This window comes from Typopeltis vanoorti, chromosome 5 (genome assembly GCF_054136105.1).
Source record: "Typopeltis vanoorti isolate ZY-2024b chromosome 5, IOZ_Tvanoo_1.0, whole genome shotgun sequence".
In the NCBI taxonomy this organism is placed as follows: domain Eukaryota; kingdom Metazoa; phylum Arthropoda; class Arachnida; order Uropygi; family Thelyphonidae; genus Typopeltis; species Typopeltis vanoorti.
Genome location: NC_143553.1, coordinates 91904418 through 91923197, shown reverse-complemented (window position 1 = coordinate 91923197; position 18780 = coordinate 91904418). Strand labels below are relative to the sequence as shown.

Here is an 18780-nt window from a genome sequence, read left to right as displayed (position 1 = left end):
AGAGGCAAAAAGTCTATGACTGGTCTAAAAGGAACACCTTTACAAATTTTGGTCAACTAGAAATGAGAGGGTTCTAACAAAATGAGTTTATGAGTCTTCAATGTCTTGATGGTATCCTTCTCCAAGCTAAAAACTTTGTAAAGTAAAGAATTTAATTTCTTGATTTGGCTCTTATTGAGACTGTGCTCAATTTCTTGGTAAGTAGTTCTAGTGCATAAGATAAATTCATTTCCTGTTACAATCAGTGATATCCGTAACTATTATGATAGTTTGGCTGGTTTTTGTAACAATCAGATGGCTGTTCTGATTGTTACAAAATTTCATCTGAGATTTTAAGGCTTTATACATAGAACAAGATTGCACATATCTGTCTCAAAAACCAGGCATAATTACACAGCTGCCCTAATTTAATTCAAACTTGATGCTATATAAGGAATTAATAAATAAATAAATTAATAAGGAAAAAATAAATAACAACAACACACACACACACACACACACACACACACACATATAGATATTTATTATTATTTTTTTTTATTGTGAACATAACAATCTTATATACAGGATTAACTGGTTTTTGGTTCTCTGCAGTCAGGCAGAGAGGTTACATGCTCATAATCTTGTTGAGGTATGTTACATTGAAGTCACTTATAAGGTGAATTACATTTTTTTTTTTAGATTAAAGCCATTAAGAGTTATTTTGACATGATACTGTATAAGAACATACAATCTGACATGCATGTGGAAGAACATAAGAGTTACTATAGCACAATATTTTGCACTGTTAAGCACAACAATCCTTCTTTCTTTTTCTCTTTCTTTTTTTTTAGGGGGGGGGGGGATGATGTCACTTCTATGCTGGAAAGTGGATTATGATGCAGTTGCCCTGCTCAGCCAGGAGTTGATTCTGTGGATTCCAGTCTTGGTGGAAAAGATCTAAGGTGTGATCCTGTGGTGGTGATGCACGTGTAGGATCCGACTTCTCACCTTTTGTTTGAAGGCTGCAAGGAATTGGTCAGCTGCCTCTCTCTGTGAAGTTGCTGTGCTGTCTGGTCTTGTATGTCTGAGGTAGAAGTTGTATATTACCATTTCCCGGTGATGCAGAATGAATGGTTATTTGACTCCGCATGGACGAGATTGAAATACTCCTCTTCTGTATGAAGACTACCACAGGCGAGAGCTGCCGTTTCCCGAGACAAACTGATTAATTGAGTGTTGACTGGGCATTCCGAGTAGACATGCCAGACTGTTCCTAATTGGTAGCAGAACAGGCAGTTATCTGAGACGTTTGAGTTAAATTTTCGTAATATAGTTGGACTGGGTAATACATTGTGCCACATTCTCCACTGAATATCTGCATCAGGTTTGATGGCTCTTGTGCAATATGGTAGGTCCCATTGAAATAGTGTTTGATCAGATGATGCAGGATTTTCCAGTAAAGTGCTTTGGTTCGACTGTTGTGTTAGAGTGCTGTAAATTTTGTTGGTGTTGCTGGGTGTAAGTTTCTCCCATGAGTTGGTTTTTATCAGAAAGATAGGTGCTGGATCTTCTGAGTTAGGAGGACTAAGCCCCTCTTCTGTTATGCTATCAGGCATAGCGGCTTGAAAAGCATCCTTTACAGGGTGTATCTGCTCAGACTGATTCCCATATTCCAGGTTTTCGAGCGATTTTGGAAAGTGCCAGGTGAGGCTTGGAGAAAGAATGTCACCCAAGATCCTCACGCTTCGCCAGCTCCATGAAGGAAAGAAAATCTCTTTCTGAGTGATCGGGCTTCTTACCATCATGTTGTGGAAGATGGGTTCCATGAGAATTTCAGGTAGGGATGCCGTCTTCACTGTGTGCTGGAGGTTTAGCTTCTTCCATCATCGAAGGGCATCTTTGTAGAAGTTTGTTAGATTTACTGGCATGTGAGCTGTTGTCATTCCTAAGGTTGTGGAGAGAGAGACCTCTAGTGGCAAAAGTGAAAATATATTCAGTGGTGCATTTGTGTGATATTTCCTGTTCTAGGGTATTAAGGAGAAGTCGAGCGTGGAACGTTGTTATCCTGTTGTCAATGGAGGTCAAATTTTGTCCTCCATCTTTGAGAGAAGTACATAGCTTGGAGAGTAAGTTTGTTTTGTTCCATATGAATCGATAGATGGTTGACTTTATTTGTTTGATGAATTGCACTGGTGGCGTGAGAATCTTTAGTGTATGCCAAAGGACACTGGTGGCTATTTGGTTAATAATTATTGTTCTCCCTCTTGTGGAGGCAGAGGCTCGTATTGCTGCATACTTTCCTAGTACTTGCTTGAAACATTTGTTTAGTGTTTCCCAGTTCTTATCCACATAAGAGGGCATGTTTCCTAGTTAAAAACCCAGGTATTTGTTTCCCTCTGCAGATCAGGTACCAGACATTGGGGAATCCGTCCGGTTTGTCCATTTGCCACACCACAGTCCTGTGGTTTTATGTGTGTTTAGTTTGGCTCCTGAGGCTGCCTGATATTGTTGGTATGCCATTTGTATGTTATGGAAGTCCTCTTCTTTGTGGGCTATGATTGTAACATCATCAGCATATGCTGTCAGGTTTATGGTTTGGTGGGGAAGTTTAGGGCGGGATGCCCTAAGCAACATGCTGAGTCTACACAAAAAGGGTTCAATGGCAATTATGTAAAGAGAACCGGAAAGTGGACAGCCTTGTTTAATACCTCTACTGTATGGTACAGTTATGGTAAGCCTGTTGTTTATTTTCATGCAAAAGTGTGCCTTGGCGTACAACATCTTAATAGAATGAATGATGCCTGAGCCAAAGCCAAAAGCTTTCAAGCAGCTGAAGAGGTATAGGTGTTCGATGCGGTCAAAAGCTTTTTCTTGGTCTAGTGTTACAAGACCCATTGTTTCACTATTGTTGTTGGCTATGCTTATGAGATCCCTTATGAGGTATAAGTTTTTGTGGATAGATCTTCCAGGGATGGAATAGCTCTGATGCCTATTTATTATTTCGCTCAGAGCGGGTTTAAGTTTGTTGCCAATGGCTTTTGATATAATTTTACAGTCAGTGTTTATGATAGAGATGGGTCTCCAGTTTCCTAATTTTGTCGCGTCTCCTTTCTTTGGAATGAGTTTAATAACAGATGTTGTCATATTGAGTGGGAAGCCATTGGTATTCACGTCGATAAATACTCTGTAGAGGATAGGTCCAAGTTGTTCCCAGAAGGACTGGTAAAATTCAGTGGTGAGCCCGTCTATGCCAAGAGATTTATCTTTGGGTAAGGAGGTACAGGCAGTTGTCAAATCGTGTAACGTGATGGGGAGTTCTGTGTTACACCTTGTTGTTGGCGAGAGTCTTTTCACATCTGAGAGAATTATATTCGTGGTCTCCATAGATGTTGAGTTGGCTTGGTATAAATTTTTGTAGTACTGCAAGGTATATAACAGGATTTCATCATGATTTTCTATGATATTTCCTCTATCTGTTGTTATAGCAGATATAGTGATGCACTCTTGTTGGCATTTTTCTAGTGAGAAGAAATACTTTGTGGGTGCATCTGTGAAGTTAATGTGTTTATGTCCTGCTCTTATTAGTGCTCCTCTTGCAGAGTGCTCTAGGTGTGAGCGTATGGTGACTTCTAGGGACTGTATTCTGGAACATGCAATTGCTGTTGTTGTTGTTGCAGATTTTTAAAGACTGAATGCTTATTCAAATTTCTCTGGTGACCATATTTTTGGGTAAATACCCTAACTTTGGATTTAAAGAGTCACCACCACTCGGAAATTGATTTGGAATTAGGTATATCTCTGATAAGAGTTTCAATATAGCTTTTGGAGGTTCTGAGATATTCTGTATCCTGTAGTAGGCTGTTGTTAAATATCCAGTATGCTCCTCCTTTGTGTCCGGTGTGTCCAGGAATGCAAATGCTAAGAAGGATGGAATCATGGTCTGATGCATGAGATGGATGGTATGTGACTCTTCTGATGTAAGGTATTGTGTGCATCAATGTGTAGTATCTGTCAAGCCGTGCCTGGTATAGGACACTGGAGGACCACCTTTGGCTCTCCAGGAGAACACTTTCTCATGTGGGTGCAAGTGTCTGAAGGTGTCAGTCAGCTCGTAGTCATTTATTACATCCTGGAAAAGCTGAGCTAGTGAGTGTCGATGTTCTTGGCATTGCTGTCTGTCCATTGTACGATCCAGAGTACAGTTGAAATCCCCTGCCAGTATGATGTGATCATTGACCTTGCTGAGGTGGTTTCGGACAAACTCTAGTACCTGCATTGCAAGCTGTTCATTTTGTGGGAGGTATATGTTAATGATATATATTTTCTTTCCTGCCCGAGTTGTAATGAGTGCATATATTGCACACCCAGGAAAGATATCGATTATTTCTAATTTTATAGCGCTGTTTTGGTGAATTCCAATGCTGACTCCTGATCCATGAAGTTGTATGGCAGGACAGTGGTGCATGGTATAAGGCCAGTTCTTCCAGTGTTGATATGAAGCTTTGCTGTTGCAATGGAAGTTAGTTTCCTGCAGCATAACTATTTCTGGCCAGTGGGCAAGGATATGCTGCAGGACCAGTCTGTTTTGCATTGGTGTGGCACATCCTCTAGTGTTTAGTGAGAGAAGGTTTACTGAGGTGCTCATTATTTTATGGTTTAGTTTTATTTTGGTGCAGTAATCCTCACTTCCTTTATGGACAGTTACGCTGCCGCTGGGATTCAAGCCCGTTTATCAGGTAGTATATCCTTTTCCTGAGATTGGTGGTTTTTCTCCCTCTTTTTCCTGCCAGAATGGTTCTTAATTCTTCCAGCTGGGTGATAAGGCCACTGATATCAGTGGTGTAGTCAAAAGCTGTTAGCAGTTTTTGTGAAGAACCTCAAACTTTTTTTAAGAAAGCTCTGAAGCTGCTCATTTGTAAGTGGGCCTTCAGTGTGAGGAAGACCTGCATTTCCAGTTTCCTCTTCATCATCTGAGGACTCAAAAAGCTCGATCTCTTCATCCCCCCACTACAAGCTGTTGGGAGGATTCCGGAATGCTTGGAGGCAAAGGTTCCCTGTTGCAGCTGTGCTGGTTTGTCTTTGGCTGTTTTCCGTTTTTGTTTCTTACTCCTCTTCGTTATTTTTATCTTTGTCAGAGTTGGTTAGTTGTCTGTTTTCTGTTTCCTTTTCTCTAGGGTTGCTTTTAATTGGTGTTAGTGGAGGTTCTTCTGAAAGTTGGGTTTCGTTAATGCTACCACTTAATTTCGTCTCCTCGGTATTTGATTGAGAGTTGTTTCCATGAGATTTTTGCTGTTTGTTAGGGATGTTCTGTTTTTTGGGGTTGGCTGCTTGCTGCTTCTGATTCTCCGATCTGCTAGGGTTGGTAGTATTGTTAACCGGTTTATCATTTCTGGGTATATATACGGGCATAACTTCCTTACACGACCTTCTTCGTGGCAGTAAAAGCACTGAGCAGCAACAGTAATATAAAAGGTGTAGGGTACTCAGTCTATTTCTGTGTTTTGATTATTTTGGGTATGGAGCCGATTGTATTGTCACCAAAGTGCATTAGAGCCTGTCTTCTAAAGCTCTTGATGTGAGCAAATTCAGGCCTAGTTGTAGAGACGCGTAGCGTTCGGATTTTACCTGTTACTGTGCCGTATTTTGATAGTAATCCGTGAAGCATTTGATGGCTTATTTCCGGTGGAACATTTAACACTGTTACTGTTGTGGGAGCAAGTGCGATTGGGGAGACATTCACGTGGCATGCTCTGATGTCCATTCCCTTTTCAATTAATGTCTCAGACCAAGATGCATTGTTAAAGTGCATTTGTATGGTTCCAGAAACTCTTGAAATGCAAGTTATATTTTTTGGGGTGGAACATGCTGAACTACTGCATCTAGATACTTTTCTAGTGGGGTATTGTCGATTGAGAAAATTATAATTCCATTGTCTTGGGAAACGCGGTTGGCTAGCTGAACGTTTGCATGCGCAGTGGTCGTCGTCCCAGTATTAATTCGCACGGAGGTATTAGCTACTATGTTGGCATAAGAGAGAGAGAGCGTACTGACCTTTGTCCGTTGTTGTCTGGGGGGGACTGAGATTGATGTCTTTTCTATCTCTGGAGCTGTGGCTGTCGTCTTTTCTTTGGTTTTCAGAATCCTGCGACTTTGGACCGATTCCTGCTGAGCTCGGGTGGACGCTGCTGGTGGTGATATGCTGGGGATTTTACTGGCCATTACTTCGGGCAAATTCGGGGAAACATCAGCTATCACAATTTCCCAACACTTGAAGGCATACCGTTGTAACAATAAGCAAACGAACAATAAAGATTTAAAAAATTTTAAATAACTTTTCCTAGCTTCGCAAATTTAAAAACCTAATTTTATAACACGATAGAGCGGGTGCTTACGATTATGTAAGTATAAAACTTGAAGTTGATTGAAGTATTCAACTGCATAATATTCAACTTTAGGCAGGAGCGACCTTGGACACGTCTGCACCCTTCTGCATTGCGACAAGATACACATACAGATAGATAGATATTTATATATATACATTCTTTCATAGTTTGGAAGAGGCTGGAATCCAATATCCTCCTTAAAAAAAAAAAAAAATCCTAAAAGCCTGATCTAGCACAGAGTAGAAAGATATGAACCATAGAATTTTCTAGTTGAAAACTATCTTTTACATAGATGGCACATTTTAATTTTCAGTGCTTATTTAAAGAGAGTGTCTGAGCACTACCACATTGCCCTAACTTGAACCAGAATGACTGTGTTTCCTTACCAAAAATTTGGAAAAGTCTCATTATTATTAATTCAAAATAATAACTTTTTTAAAATTGCATATATCAATCTTATATCTAGCACACAGTTGATATCTCTTAAAATCTATTGCTGTAATTCTACCTTTTTGAATCATCACCTACAGTGAAGATGATTTGGTGTGGTTCTAGACCTTAGTAATAAACACTCTTGTATCTATGTGTTCACATAATGCATTTGTAAAATTCACCTGAGAGCTTAAGAGAATACAATCCTTGGCATTTGAGTTGCCTTAGTTTACACTACTTAGAAAACGTGAGTGCTGCCCACGCATCCATATATTCACCTTTTATTAGTGCATTTTTTTAAGGTTTCACTGACCTGACAGCTGTTTCGAACTGGTTGGTTCTCTTCAGAGACCAGACACAAGCCTTAAGAGTGAAAAAATTCTCATTCAGTACTGAGAAAATCAAATGTCAGAGAAATTTATTTTTTGTAAATGAATTCTTGTGCATAAAAGTAAAAAGTACAGACTTTTTTTTTTTTTGGAATTAGTAGCAGTTTAAAAAACAACCCAGCTTCAATAAATGTGAATGGGTAAAACTGAAATTGTTAGTTGCTGTTTGGATTGACAGACAAAGTAAATGAACTGAGGGCAGTGTATATTTTCTGTTAATTGCATGTGTTCTTCTGGCCATAATTTCCACGAGGGAAATCCTACCACCTTCATGTATGCTGCAATTCTTAGACCTTCTGCCCAATAATTAAGGGTGCTATTCCTAGAATTTGAGACTTTCAGTCTAATTCACTTCCACTTATTTTTGAGTGTCTCATGCTACAGTTCTTATACTGTATCCCTAATGATGTCCCTGTGACAGAGGTGAAACATCAAAGTTATTAAACTATTATTATCATTATTGAGCATCTCCATGGAGTCAAAGCCTCATTGTAAGAAAGAGAGAGAGACATTCTAACACAATACTTTCATATAATGCCTATCACACCTCTCCTTGAACTCATTCATCAATGAAGCACTCACAATCACCACTAGTAACCTATTTACCACCATCCAAGTAAAAAATTCTAGACCTAATACCCTCGCTAACCACACTCATATAATTTTTGCAGTGATTCCGCCTGTTCTGTTCTTTCCAACCATGTATTAAAAAAGTCTTTGGTGACAATTCTATAAAATCCTTGGAAGAGTCAGTTTTAATGCTAGAAGGATGGGACAGGTTCAAGGTTTAGAGTTACAGGAGGAAAGTGTGTTTCAAATACTGAGTACTCTGGATGTCAGTAAAGCTGTGGGACTGGATGGTATTTCACCACGAGTTTTGAGAGAATGTGCTAGGAAACTGACAGTGCCTTTGACCTGGCTTTTCAATGAAAGTCTGGCTGCTGGAAAGGTACCCACGGAATGGAAGGAAGGTAAGATAGTGCCATTGCATAAGGGAAGTAGCAGACTGGAAGTGTCTAATTATAGACCAGTTTGTGTGTCATCAGTAGTTAGTAAGATCTTGGAGAAAGTAGTGAAGGACCATATACAGCATTGGGAAGATGAGGGCAATGTTATCTGTGAGAGTCAACATGGATTTGTGAAGAGTTGCTCTTGTTTTAGTAATATGCTAGCATTTTATAATAAAGTTACAAGAGCAGTAGATGAGGGAAAGGCATATACTGCCATTTTCTTAGGCTTAGCAAAGGCATTTGACAGGGTGCCACATGATAAGCTGATATTTAAGTTGCAGCACATGGGTCTGGATGTCAGATTGGTCAACTGGATTCAGAATTGGCTGTCCGATAGGTATCAGAGAGTTGTGTATGGTGGGGCAGTTTCAAGGAAGCAGAGGGTTACAAGTGGGGTCCCACAGGGCTGAGTACTGGGATCTATATTATTTAACCTTTATATCAATGACATTGTCAGTGGATTGCAAGGGGATATTCAGTTGTTTGCAGATGATGCAAAACGGGGAAGGATTATTAGTAATAGTGTAGATGGGATAGCCTTGCAAGAGGATTTGAATAAGCTAGATAGATAAGCAAATGAATGGGAGTATCGGTTTAATGCAGCAAAATGTAAGGTCTTGAGACCGGGGACACATCGATGGGACGCTGCATCTATTGGAGAAGCTATACTGGAGGAAGTAGGGAAGACGAGATCTGGGGTTGATGATTGATAGAAACCTGAAATTTAGGGGACATATTGCAAAGGTGGCAAACGTAACACAGAAGATTGTTGCAATAATGAGAAGGACACTGACCTGGCGAGATAAAACAGTTATCATTCCGCTGTATAAGACCCTGATCAGACCACACTTAGACTATTGTTCTCAGATTTGGTCCCCAGGATTTGAATGGGGATAAATTAACTCTGGAAAGAGTACAAAGGCGGATAACAAAGATGGTTTCAGGACTGTACAATGAGAGTTATGAGAATCGGCTGAGGGAATGTGGACTGCAGAGTTTGGTGGATAGAAGAAGGAGAGGTGATATGATTGAGACTTTTAAACTGTTGAGAGGTGGTTACAGGGTTGACACTGGGGAGTTCTTTCGCTTGGTTGAACAGCAGAAAGGAGTGAGGACAGGAGGCCATCCCTGGAAGTTATGAAAGGAAACTGTGAGCAAGAGGGTGAGGAGTGGTTTCTTTGCATAGAGGGTGGTTGAGCCATGGAATGCATTGCCTGATGGAGTGGTGAAAGCAAGAACAGTCAATGAGTTCAAGGAGTGCATGATAGACTTTGTTTCTTAGGGGAGGACCTCCCTCGATGAGTCCTGATAGACTTTGTGTTTCTTAGGAAGGACCTCCCATGATGAGTCTTTTGACTCTATGGAGGCCTGAATAATAATAATAACAACAATAACTTATGCTTCTATCATGTTCTCTCTTTTTTGCAGATTGTCCAGTTTTTGAAACCTACAGACCTTCAATCTATTCTCATAAGAAGCATTGCACAGACCTGCCACAATCCTTTCCACCACTTCTTCCTCCCCATGGAACCCAGGCAACCACATCTGCATGGAGTAGCCCAGATGTGGCCTTATTAAAGTCTCATAAAAGTGCAATGGTAACCATGCTAGCTCACCTTGTCAGTGTGTGTTCTTTAACAACCATATAATCTGATGTGCTATTCTGCCATCTTTGCAATATTCCCTCTAAACTTCAACTCCTAGTTTACATCACCCAAATCCCTGAACTCAGTTCATTTTTCAGCAATTCAGTTCCATCACTAAAGTACACAGCCCATAATCTCTTCATCCCAAAGTGCATGAACAATACACTCATTCACATTAAACTGGCAGCTATTTACTTATGTCATACTGCAGTGTCTATTTAAGTCATCCTGCAGGAATTTACTATCAGCAACCCTTTTATCCCAGTTACTAGCTTTGTGTCCATCCTCATTTGTTCCAATTTATACAACAAAGTCCCAAGGATATGGCTACTCAGTGCTGGACATTTCCTTTATCCAATTCAATTTTCACTTTAAAAAGTAAGCAAATTACTAATACAAGACCCATCCTTTATAAAACTATGATGAATCCTATAAAGTATTATATTCCTGTCCACCAGTTCTGAATTCTGTTTTTTTACCAACTTCTTCAATACCTTAACAACCACTCCTTAGTTACTGACTAGCCTATAATCTGCTTCTGTTTGAAGCCTCCTTTATTCAGTCTACTCTCTTTTGAACTATTTTGATCTCTTGCCACCATCTCCAAACTGACTTACACAGCTTGGTCAGAGGTGCCTCATCCTTTGCATATTCTTGTAACATATGGTCTGATACAGCATCTAATTCAGCTGTGTTCACATTAAGGTTCTGCAGGTTCTTAGAGGTGTTTATGCTATTGCATAAACACCTCTAATTCATCTACCTCTATGTTTCTATTAGTCAATGTCACATTTGGCATGCAATATCCCTATGCTTGCAAAACACTCACTCTGTTACCTCCCTACCATCAACACTTGTTAAAGTCATCCTTCTAGTCATTCTTCCCCTTATTTGCCACACATCAAAAGAATTCTTTGAGATTTCTCTTTGCCTCATCAGCTAACTTCCTTTCATAATTAGCTTGGCCTTTTTTACTATATAGGTCAACCTTCTTGTCTATTCCTAGTACTGCTGATGGGTTTGTTGATTGCCTTTTTCTTTTTTCTGCAACTCCTGCTTCATGATGCTACTAATTCATCTAACTCCAATGTGATTTATCCTCCTGTTCTGGGTATACAGTCTGATACTGCTTTTTTCAAATACACCTTGATCATCTACCATACACTGCTAACATCTCTCCTCCCTTCAAATTCTTATGTCATAGCATGGCTCTAAGCTGACTTCTCACTTTGTCATAAACATCTATTATGTAATTTCACATAATTTCCCTTCTTAAGTGAAAATTCAGAATATCTGGCAATTTCCCAGGTCAAGATTACATTGACTGATCTTCAAGCAGAGGATGTGTGGCTACATTGGTTATTAGTAGTTCACTGATGGTATGACAAGATTCAGCACTCTCAAACCCCTCCGTTATATGTTGTCTCAAGTAATTATCTCTTAGTAGTAGCTGTATAAATTCCATTTCCTTCATTCATTTATGCTTTAATTCATTCCTAATGCTGTCATCATTCTGATTAACCAATAAATGAGCTTCAATCAACACTTAAGTCTAAACAGATGGGAAATAACTGAAGTTTATAATAATAATGTTACAGCTGAGTTGTATAAAGGAAATGGATACACTATAATACTGTTGGACTTTTCTAAGGCACTGGATAGGACCCACATGAGAGACTGTTGCATAAACTTGAGAATATCAGATTGGAATGCAAACTATTTGTTTGAATAAGTGGGTGGCTGACAGACAGGTATCAGAAAGTGGTATATATGAATGTGAATCTGCCAGATTTAAGGTGACCAATGGTGTGCCCCAAGGATCAGTCCTTGGACCATTGTTGTTTAATCTATACATTAGTGATATTGAAAAGAGGCTGATAGGAGATCTTCAGTTGTTTGCTGATGATACAAAGATAGGCATGACAATCAGAGATGCTACAAGGTGATTTGAATAGGCTGGAAGTGTGAGCAAATGATAATGGCTATTAATTCAAAGTTATACATTTTAGCATAATGTGATAACCAACAGCATATTATATTGTCAGGATTATGCTTGGAGTAACTGATGCAGCACTAGAGATCTTGGAGTTATGGTGAGACAGAATGTTGAGGTTCAAATGTCACATTCAAAAATTGGAAATATAACTCAGAGGATAATTGCAAGATTGAAACAAACGATAACATTTAATGATGTGGAAGCCATTTTGTCCTCTTTACAGGCCTTGGATTGCTGTGTGCGTCTCCTGGGTTCCAAAGGGATAAAGAAACTGAGCAAAAGCTGCAAACAAGCATTACAAAGATGATATCAGGATTATGGAATGTAGATTACGAGAACAGATTAAGAGTATGTGGACTGCAGACACTAGTAAACAGAAAAGAGGGGAGGATGCTATGATAGAGGTCTATAAATTTTTGAAAGGCTTTACAGGATATCATTTGATAAAATTTTTCATTATATAGAATGTGGAGAGAGCACAAGGGAGCATCCAAGGAAGTTAAGTTTGTGTGCAGTCAAGAAAGAGATAAGAGCTAGATTTTTCTCTCACAGTGCAGTGAGTGTGTGAGTGGAACAGTCTGCCTGTTGAAGTAGTGAGTGCATCTAGTGTGAATGAATTTAAGAGATGGTATGACAAACTGATGTGGGTGATGTATGGCCTCCCTCAATGAGTCCTTGACTCTCTGATGGTCTAATAATAACATTTGCCAGGAACTACTACATGTTGCTTCAAACTTCAATGATATTCAACAAGTGGTTTTAAATGACAATACAAATGTCTCAATGTTACATTCATAACTAACTCGATGATACACTGTTATAATAATTTGTTTTTTCAATTACCTCTTCTGTCAAGTATTTCACAAGCACAGCAAAAGCATCAAATCCAAGAGCTGCATGCCTTAATTTCAATTTTAGAAGATTTAATTCCTTTGTTCTGGCTTCACAAAGACTTCCTAAACGTTGAATTTCCTGATTTAGTTCTGTACGACTAATATAGGATGAAGCTGGTGGCCGATTAGTAGTCCTGGAATTTCCAACATAACGTTGTTGGGATAACCTTGCAGGATTTTGTTCTATTAAAGGGGAGAAAAAAAGCACATTATATGTATATTTTCATTAAATAATAATTTTAAGTATATATATTTCAAACACATAAAAGAACAGCCATCACTAATTTATTATTTAAAACTTTTAACCAGAACAAAATAATTAAAACTTCTAACAGACAGTGTACATAGAAAAATGTTTTGCAATCATGACCACAGAAATTATTATGATAAGAAATATAAATAAAATATAATACATTTTCAGCTAACTTCCATGTTTTTTTTTATCTGTTCTCAATAGGCAAAATGCCATAATGCCAAAAAGTGTGAAAATTGAACAAATTTAGTACATCAAGTAAAATGTAATTCCTACCCAGCAGGATATGATTAGAAAATCTATTGTTTAGGATGACAGCAGCAGAGAACACCACTAGAGACTCTGTATTTGAACCATCTCTCTTTCTCTTAAGCAAGGCAAACCTTTTCTAGCATGGTGGCCTGATTTCAAGTGAAAATAATTAGCACCATGTCCATATACATAACTGGAGGTGGTATGTGAGGAATGGGACAAAGAAGACTGGCAATCAAATACAGACATAGTAAAAAAAGTATCTTGAGTGTTTTAATATATTAAAACCCTGCACACAAGAGACTGCAAATCTAACACATCAGTGTGTAGGGACAAATAGTTCAGAAAAATATATTTTGTGAACAGTTAGAGGTTTCCAGGGAAAGCATCCAAATGAGCAAAAGCAACAGATTCAGTAGGTTTGAAGATGAACAATAAATGGATGTTGACTAGCAGCTACTTGTGCTTTAACAGACTTAAAGGAAAAGAGAAAAGTTAAGTTCAGTAAAAGAGTGATCAGGAAAATAACTACAAAAGAATGAGACGGCAGAAAAGAACATCCATGAGAAAGTGATTAGAGCAAGTCTATGAGACAAAAGTCATCTATTTACTAGACTGCTCTTTTTTAGATAGCATCAAACATTTTTAAGAGAGATTTCTAGTGCTGCACCATCCCAAATGTGTGAACTGTACATTAATAAGTCCACTTTGAAAGTGTTTTGTTATTTATTAACATCCCCTTGTCTGAAACTATTTGCCTTCTGTATGATTACTTCCCTCCATATGTTGTGTAGATATTTGAATTTGTTATACAATAGGATATTTAGGTTGAAATAAATAAATAAATCTATAAACACACTGAAAGTGCAGCACTATTGGGAGCCCTTATTTCTTATAATTTATCATTATTTAAGAGAGCCTCGTGAATAGGAGGAAGGGAGGGGATATGATTGAGACATATAAACTAGTCAGGGTTTGTTATCGGGTTGATTTTCCAGATTTTATTCCATATAATTTTTGCACCGGTTGTTTGATTAATCGATAATGTAAATTGCATCCAAGACTGCCATGGATTCTGACATCTCGCATAACACGCTTTGGCACCCCAGTCAGCCATGATGTCTATAGACATCCAGCAAAATCTGGATACGATTCTGTAACACCTATTGAAATAATATGAATAAGAAGTGCAATTAGGTCTCACTATTTCATCCACCAGAGACTGGTAGAGAGGTTAAAAGCAGTTAGATTTGATGTGGTAGGATATCCATGAAATATACTTCGTGTTCTGTCTAGATCTGTTTTGACTGCTTGGCACTCTGCATTCCACCAAGGCTTTAGATATTGTCAAAATCAAAATAATGTTTTTAGAATTATGGCTGTTGTTGTTTGAACAATACAGCTAATTCTCTTTTTACACAGCTTTTTTTATGATTTCGAAATAACACGGTTTAGAAAACAAAAGCAATTCTCTTTTTACACAGCATATTTTGATTTAACATGGTTCAAATGGTGCTTAGTTTTAAAATGTCTGTTTGAATTCAGTTCTGTTAAAAAGGGTATTTCCATTATAATTATCATTTCCTAGAACAGTACATATGTACTTAAATTTGAATTTTGGGGAACTCCCTCGATGTTTTAAATATCAGATATTACTCTACACTACAGAATGTAGACAGTTGTGGAGACAACAAAAAAATCAATTTTTGTAATTACGATTCCCCGACGTTAAGCCAACAGATGATCCATTATATTCACTTACAGTTGGTTCCTGGAACAGAAGGGGTGCTATGCTGATTCCTCGAAGTTAAGTTGGTCCGCCACGGGAGGCCCGCCTAAATACAGCTGCTTGGAAGGAGTTAAGCTGTTTGCTAAACAATCATTTCTTGTTTACAATTCAAAATGTTATCCTGTGTTTTGTTTGTGCAATAGAGTTCGTGTCTAAGACCATTGACAAGGCAATGAATTATTTTACCACCTACCAGTGCACTGGAAGGCAAACAAAAAAGGTTGGGTTACAAAAGAAATTTTTAATGAATGGTTCCATCAGCGTTTCGTTCCAGAAGCTAAACGGTATTTGATGGGGAAAAAAAAAATCTGGCCTTTAAAGTTTTATTGATTATAGACAACGTGCCTATTCATCCTGTTTTAGAACACCCAAATGTGGAATTTTGTTTTCTTCCACCTAATATAACATCCTTAATACAACCACTAGACCAGGGTGTGATCTCTACCTTCAAAACTTACTAAATAAGAAGAAAATTCCAATAAATTTTGGATAAACTAAATAAGGATAATCTACTGACAGTTATTAACGTGTGGAAGAAATTTTCTATTTTGGATTGCATCAAACTTACTAAGTTGGCATTATCAGAATTGAAACCATCAATTCTGATAATTAAATGCATGCTGGAAAGCTACTTGGCCATAATGCATGAAAAAGATAAACCCTGTACCTTTGCATACAACTGAATATCCCAATATCATCAGATTAGCACATGCAGTTGACGGAGAAGGATTTGATGATTTTCAACTGCAGATATTGAAGAATTGATGGTCGACGAGGCTGTTAGTGATGACGAAATAATAGAAGCTGTCCTTGAGAATCTCAATGAAAAAGAAAAAAAGTGATGATGATGATGAAGAAGAAGAGATTCCACTCACTGCAGGATTAATTAAAGAAGGGCTTCAAATGGCTAGTAAATTGCAAAGTAATTTTCTTACACATGATCCAAATACTGAACGAGCTGAACAGTTTAAACGTGAACTGAAGTCATGTATAGTACGATATGAAGAATTATAAAAAGATCTAGTCAAAACAGGATATCAACGAATAATTACACAGTTTGTGATAAAAAAATAAAAATAAATTTAAAAAAAAATTGACCTTCAGAATTATTGGAAATTAGTGTTAATTTAGTTCCTTTTACTGAAGAAAATGTTTTGCCATTGCAGTACGAAGAGGATGGCCAATGTGTTTCAAGTGATGGATGCGATTTAATTCCAGTCTCACACAAAAGAATGCGGCTACTATCAGAAAGTGATGGCAAATAAAATTTAACTAATAACCATATGCGCTGGCGTATTTGGGCCTTTTTGAATTTCTGTTTTATTAGTGACACACTATTTTCTTTAAAAAAAAGATACATACGTACAGGGTGGTCATAAATTAACTTTCCCTCTTTGGAGCTATCTGTAGCTAAAACTAATACACAGAATGAGACCACATTTTATATTGAGACTTTCGAAGGAATGGGGAGATGAATTCTGCGAAAAAAAGATTTAGTACCAAAAGTCGCCAATAGGGCAATTTTTGGCGCTGGTGAAGCCAAAGCAGTCAAATATTTGCAGTAAACGCAGGTAAAAAGGATTATGCAAATTTTACTGTGTGTATGTGATAGCAGCACTGATGAATTGTGCTCACTATGAGTCCTACCTTGCCTCAGCATGCTCTACTTAAATGGAAGTTGTTTTACCTTAATGCTGTAGCAGCCCTTTGGGAATTTAGAAAGCTTCATAACCTGCGTACAGGTCCTATGTCAGCTGTAACACTGAGAGCTATGATTAAGAAGTTTGAAGAAACTGGATCACTAGGAGTTAGACCTGGCAGAGGATGGAAAGCAGTGCAAGAAGAGACAGTAACAGACTTTGCTACTGCAGTGCTCGACGACACAGGGACCAGTACTGGTCCATGTGCTCGTGACATAGCATGCAAACTTGATATGGCTTATGATACAGTCTGGAAAATCTTACGGAAAATGCTTTACTTCTATCCGTATAAGTTCAGTCATGTGCAAGCACTAACTACCGCAGATTATGATAAGCGCATGATCTTCACGCTAACATTTCTTGCCCGAATGAAGGTCGACAATGACTGGCCTTGGAGAATATTGTGGGGTGATGAGGTTCATTTTTATCTGAATGGGTCAGTCAACACTCACAACTGCAGAATTTGGGCATCTCAACATCCCCAAGCGATCCAGCAAGTACCACTGCATTCTCCAAAAGTAACCGTGTGGTGTGGTTTCACAGCCAATTTCATAATAGGCCCATACTTTTTTAAGCGTATTACCCCTACAGGTCCTGTAACCTGCTCCATTACTGGAGAGATTTATCGACAAATGCTGGAAAATTTTGTCATTCCGGCATTGCAGCAAAGACAATGTTTGGACTCCATAATTTTTATGCAGGATGGAGCACAGCCACACGTTGAACGTTCAGTACAGTGCCTTTTAACTCTGCCATTGCAGGTCCCAAACCCAGATGAAAAAGGAGGAGGGTTGTACTTGTGGCCAGCAACCATAACATAGAAAGAACATATTGCTACAGAAACCTCAACCATTGTTGGAAAACTGACACAAAAACCAAGAGGGAGAAGTACTAGGAAAAGAAGCAAGCCAGTGAAAGCCCCATTGGGAAGCTGACAGGTGGAAAACTCCAAGAAAAAACCTCTTTAGCCGAAAACTTTTAACTAAAATTGGATGCTGGAATATTAGGACTTTGTATGAAAGTGGAAAAGCTAACTTACTAACCAGAGAAATGGAAAGATACAAAATAGAAATACTAGGTCTAAACGAGACAAGATGGAATGGTAGCAGAGAAATCCAACTAACAACAAACAAATACATTTTATATTCTGGAAACCAGAATGAAGATGACACACATAGCAAAGGTGTAGCTTTCATGCTAACAATAGATGCTAGAAGAGCACTAATTGAATGGAAACTGGTTTCTGAAAGAATCATCAAAGCTAGATTTAAAACTAAATACAGAAATGTGACTATAATAAACATATATGGACCAACAAACAATGCAAAAACAGAAGAGAAAGAAGACTTTTCTGCAAAAAGAAGTAGATGAAGTCAAAAATAAAGATATGCTTTTAATTATAGGTGACATGAATGCAAAAGTAGGAAATAGTAATATGGGATATGAACGAATAATGGGAAAAGAAGGTTTAGGAAACTGTAAAGAAAATGGGGAAATCCTAAAAGACTTTTGCACTTTCAATGATATGATCATAGGAGGAACCGTATTTAAACATAAAGACATCATAAACAGACTTGGATATCACCTGATAAGAAATCCAAAAACCAAATAGACCATACTTTAATAAACAGACCTTGGAGAACCTCTTTGATGGATGTTAAGAGTTTCAGAGAGGTGCAGATGCCTTTACAGACCACTTATTATTGATTGCAAAAATAAAAATGAAACTAAAAAAAATATTTAAAGGCAAAAACCAAAGAATTAAATACAATATATCCAAACTGAAAAACAAGGATATGAAAGACAAATATAAAGTAACATTAAGGAATAAACATGAAAGCCTTGTAGAACAACATAAGGAAATAGATATTGAAGAGAACTGGGAAAAAATAAACAATGTATTTATTAGTACTGCCGAAGAAGTTCTGGGAAGGCACAGTAGGAATCACAAACAATGGATCTCTGAAGAAACCATCAAATTATGTGAAGAAAGGAAAGCTTTATGGAATACACTTCTGCAAGTAAAATAAAAGAAATAGGATAAATGAAAGATAT

General features: G+C 38.0%; 1 protein-coding gene across 6 annotated transcripts in view; it reads right to left on the bottom strand.

Annotated features, from left to right (window-relative positions):
• LOC150106649 (uncharacterized) overlaps positions 1-18780 on the bottom strand; it is a 366314-nt gene that overhangs the window by 92883 nt on the left and 254651 nt on the right. For all 6 annotated transcript variants that reach the window (XM_090393240.1, XM_090393245.1, XM_090393244.1 and 3 more), the window contains one exon: positions 12682-12914. In XM_090393240.1, coding sequence (XP_090249366.1) covers positions 12682-12914 — 233 coding nt within the window. The remainder of the gene's footprint in view (positions 1-12681; positions 12915-18780) is intronic.